The 4,319-nt window shown below is 35.7% G+C and overlaps 1 protein-coding gene across 1 annotated transcript in view; it reads right to left on the bottom strand.

Moving 5' to 3' along the window:
- LOC117119818 (ribosome biogenesis protein NSA2 homolog) overlaps window positions 1-4,319 on the bottom strand; it is a gene marked incomplete in the record, with an annotated part of 24,511 nt that overhangs the window by 19,103 nt on the left and 1,089 nt on the right. Inside the window, 2 exon segments of the mRNA XM_033264752.1 lie at window positions 742-807; window positions 2,253-2,320. Coding sequence (XP_033120643.1) covers window positions 742-807; window positions 2,253-2,320 — 134 coding nt within the window.

The raw sequence follows: 4,319 nt of genomic DNA, 5'->3' as shown, positions 1-4,319 counted from the left end.
GGGGTTTAAATGATAATAAATTTTTTTGTTACATAATTACAAAAACATATACATCTATCTATCGCTTATTTAATAGCTTGTCCACTTACGTCTTCTTCATTTGTATTTTTTCTGAATGTCTCTTCTTGTTGTACATCTTAGCTCTTAAACAGAAAAGATATAATTTTAATAACTGATTGTAATTTGAATAGTTTCTTTCATTATTAAAAAAAAATCCAGTTTATTTCAAGCAAAGTTTAACTTCTATACTGAGTAAATCTATGGAGAATCCACATTTTAATTTGTCTAAATATAAAGTTATTCACTTTGGGTCAGAAATATGATGTATGAACAAAGTTAGCAATGATGATGATATAAAGTAAACTTCTCTGCTCACACTACATCATTTGTTAAATCTGTGGATACTGGCAACTACTAAGACTTTCAGCTAACCTGATATTAACAGTTATATGCACCTTTATAAGACCTGGAATATCAGGGGAGGGCCTGCTGGCATACTAGTTCTCACTAAATTGTTCAAAACACTTTTTTTTAAATGGAGATAAAAAGATAATTATATTTTAAATATTGACTCTGAGAGTGCCATTTCCAGCCATCTAGAGATGCCATAATCTTATTTCTTACATCAGCCCAGCTGTGCAACAACAAACTTAGTTTAAATGAAGATGTAGTGCGATATATAATATTTGTAATTAGTTAACTTCCATATCTAAAAATATTAATACTTTAATCAATACTTACTTGATGCCAGTAAGCATCTTGGCTTTGTGGGCTCTTTCATGGGGTTCACGAGCCTCCTTCTTCCTCCTGTTAATAAATTGAATAAATGAGTTCTTAATAAATGTAGAAAACTTGTAGGCCTATACATCAATTTTCATAATAACAACAATAAAAACTACAAATTAGGCCCATAGCCAGGGGGGTTATGGTTCGGGCAAATCCCCTTTCCCGAACAAGTCCTCACTCACTTATTTATGCCGAGCATTTTCTGGTCTGGAGTGTGATGGCCTTCCAGAGAGTCCTGTTATTCATCACTGCTGGTAGGTCAGTGGCCTCCAGTCCAGTGTCCTCACACAACACGTCAAGATAATTCAGGTTCCGTCTTCCTCTTTCTTTTTCCATGCATAGGTTGCCACAGTAGTGCCTTTGACACTGGTTCATTCCTCAAACCCAACTACAGTAATGTAATGCAGACCCACCCAGAATATTTTGCTGCAGACTTTTTCAAACATAACTGCTTTCATAGCATTATTTAGACCCATAGAACAACAAAAATCTTCTGGCTTTGGGGGTTTCACTGACCCCAGAGGGGCTTCGTCCCTGAACAGAAACCCCTTTGGAAAAACCTGGCTACGGGCCTGCAAATTATATACTGTACTGTATATGGCCGTTAATTGACAAAACAATGTAACTTGAAATTTTCCTGATGATGACATAATTAATGTCGAATTATGGAATCCCAATATGATGGCGTGCATTTCGATACTTGGGAGTATGTATTATACTATTTTATCTGAGATTAATCAGTGGACCTTTCAGTTTTTGAAATTTTCACTTTTGAAGAAAAATAGAGTTAAAGTTTGCACGTTTGCAACTTGGTAATAAATTGTTGTACCCTTCTGAAATTTTGCAGGATTGTATATCTATATTTTGTTGTGATTATATGTAAAATTTTAATTACAACCATTTGTTTATTGCAAAGTTATTAGCAATATTCACAGATGCGTTGTTTTGCCTCGGAAACATGTCAGACTCAGTGTTGTTGTAAATGGGACATATTTTTGGAATTTATCTTGTTTGGGGGCAATCATATGCATTATTTAGCTTGTTCATATGTCGCTGTTAAAATTATTGATATGGAAACACCAATAACCAGTTGATTTCGTCTTGCCAAACTCCATCAGCTCAAAACAATTTTTGAATACCATTCCGAGGCAAAACAACGTATCATCATTGTAAATATGTCGTTTTACCCCGTAATCTTGTAGTTACGTTGTTTTACCATGGAAAATCACTAGATTTTAAGTTTTGTGCTTAAAGATAGGTGGTGCTATCTCTGACACAAATCATTGTTGAGACCTGAAATTTTCACAGGTAATTCAGACGGATACTCCCAAATGATATTATCTCAAAATCGACAACAATGTCAGTTACGTTGTTTTGCCTCGGGACAGCCGTATATCCAGATATCAACACACAGCAAAATGTTAGGATAACTTTGTAAAATTAATGAAATATGGCTTCACACTTACTTTCTCTCATGGTAGTCCAACCGATAGCCATGCCTCTTTCTGTGCAGTTCGATATGTTCATTTTGAGGCTGTTGATGACAAAAAACATACATACAAAGGCCGTATAAAAAAAAATTGAAATATCATTACTATTTTCTTTAGTTATCATACTATATTTTACAAGTGTCACCCTTGGCCGTGTTTGGCTCATCTGATTCCAATGTTTGCAGAAGCGGGGAGGCCTGCGGGGCCATTGGCCTCAACACTTTTTCTACTTTTTTTACAAAAATCTTTTGCTTGACATTAGGAATTAGTCGTTTGTGAAACAAAATGATAGGCTATGTCAAGTGTTATATTGAACAGTTGTGGATTCAAGGGGAAGCCCAGTCGGCATGGGGGCCTTCCTAATTTTTTCAAAATTATCCAAAAAAAAATGGAGAAAACAGACAAAATTGTATTCAAATCTAAATCTGAGACTGGGGAGCGCCATTTGCGGTCATCTAGATGTGACATAATCATAATCATAATCTAGATGTGACATAATAATAATTTTGTCTTACCGGTACCTCAGCCCCAACCGTTGTGGGGCTAAGGTGGGTGGATACTCCATCTGCACAAGTACCTCCCTGGGTCCCCTCTATTTCGACTTCCTGGACCCGCCACAGTAGAAGTACCATTTCCAGGCTCCAATAGATTGGTAATTGGTGGGATTATACCCAGGGATTTCCGTGTGCATGAACAGAATGAACATGACATCGTTTTTCAAAGTGGCAGATGCATTTAAAACAACTGCCCTTTGATTCAATGGCCTATCCCAAACTAGGCCTATATTCCAGTGAAAAAATTGGACATTACTCGAGCATCAAAGGGAAGGGAACACCCTAATTATAGTTATATAGCAGGCATAGGCATCCAGGCTTTGGTCTTTACCTCAAGCTAGGTTAGCCTTTGCCTAAACTTTCTTTCTTGATGTCGTAGGTAGAGTTTTTGCACAACAACCAACAACCAATCCAACCAAACACACCCATCACATAAAAGACCGCCCACTTGTAATGCATTATGTAAGTTATTTTTAGCAGTGAGTCTCTCTGTGTCTTCATGATGTGAATCAACGATCCATTCAGCCCACTTGGCGGGTTTCTTTAGGGTCGGACTGTGGTGTTGTTTGTTTTTAACCGCAGTTAGGGAGCTGTTTATTTTTAGCAACAGTAAACAAGTTTAAAGAAAGGGCTTTGCATTTTCAACTTTACGGCGATCCCAATGTCTAATACTAATCAATTGAAGTTTGAAGTCTGCTGAATTCGGAGCCAATTGCTTTATATTTTGTGAGCATTTGGTTTTTATGCTTTTATGCATTTAAAATAAACGATGCGACAAACAAAAATAAATAAATATGTAAAAAAAAAAAAAAAAATATTAGCGCATCAATTTCCAAACTTTTTGACGCGGGCGGGCAGGGCTAGAAATTTACTTTTTCAGCCACTAGCAACCTATTGCTAAAATGTGCTAGTTGTTAAAAATGTAACTAGCAAAATGAGCTTCTCAACTAGTAAAATATATTGATACCAACTCGAATTGTGTTACAAATAATATTCACATTTTAATTGAATCCTTTTGTAATTTTAAATATCCTAATTCAATGCAAACCATAATTTTGTTGCGTTAGGCATATTCTGTTATTAGACTATAATTATTTATATGGCTCTGTATAGGATATTTCAAATCGTTTGAATTATTTCGTACCTGGAAATAGACCCTAATTATGTTTTGAACAAATAAGAAACCACAGAGTAAAAAACAATTGGACAAATTAGACGTTAGATGTATGTCAATATTTATATATTTACCTCCCTTGTATAAAATACCTAATTAATAGGCTTATACCAGGGAACAGTGAAATTGAATTGCAATGTAATTTCACTGTTCCCTGCTTATACTGTACTGTTATTCTAGAGACAGTAATTTGTTTTGCCACTACCTACTTTCAGTTGAAATGCTGCGGATTCAATAGTACCTCAGAATACGAAGAAATTCCGCCCTCGTGCACTGACACAGACACAGGAGTCTACTACTACTACAGTACTAGGC

This window comes from Anneissia japonica, unplaced genomic scaffold (genome assembly GCF_011630105.1).
Source record: "Anneissia japonica isolate Jap-2015-1 unplaced genomic scaffold, ASM1163010v1 scaffold724_len3256291_cov202, whole genome shotgun sequence".
Lineage (NCBI taxonomy): Eukaryota > Metazoa > Echinodermata > Crinoidea > Comatulida > Comatulidae > Anneissia > Anneissia japonica.
Note: the sequence above shows the minus strand (reverse complement) of the source record. Positions and strands in the feature narration are given on the sequence as shown.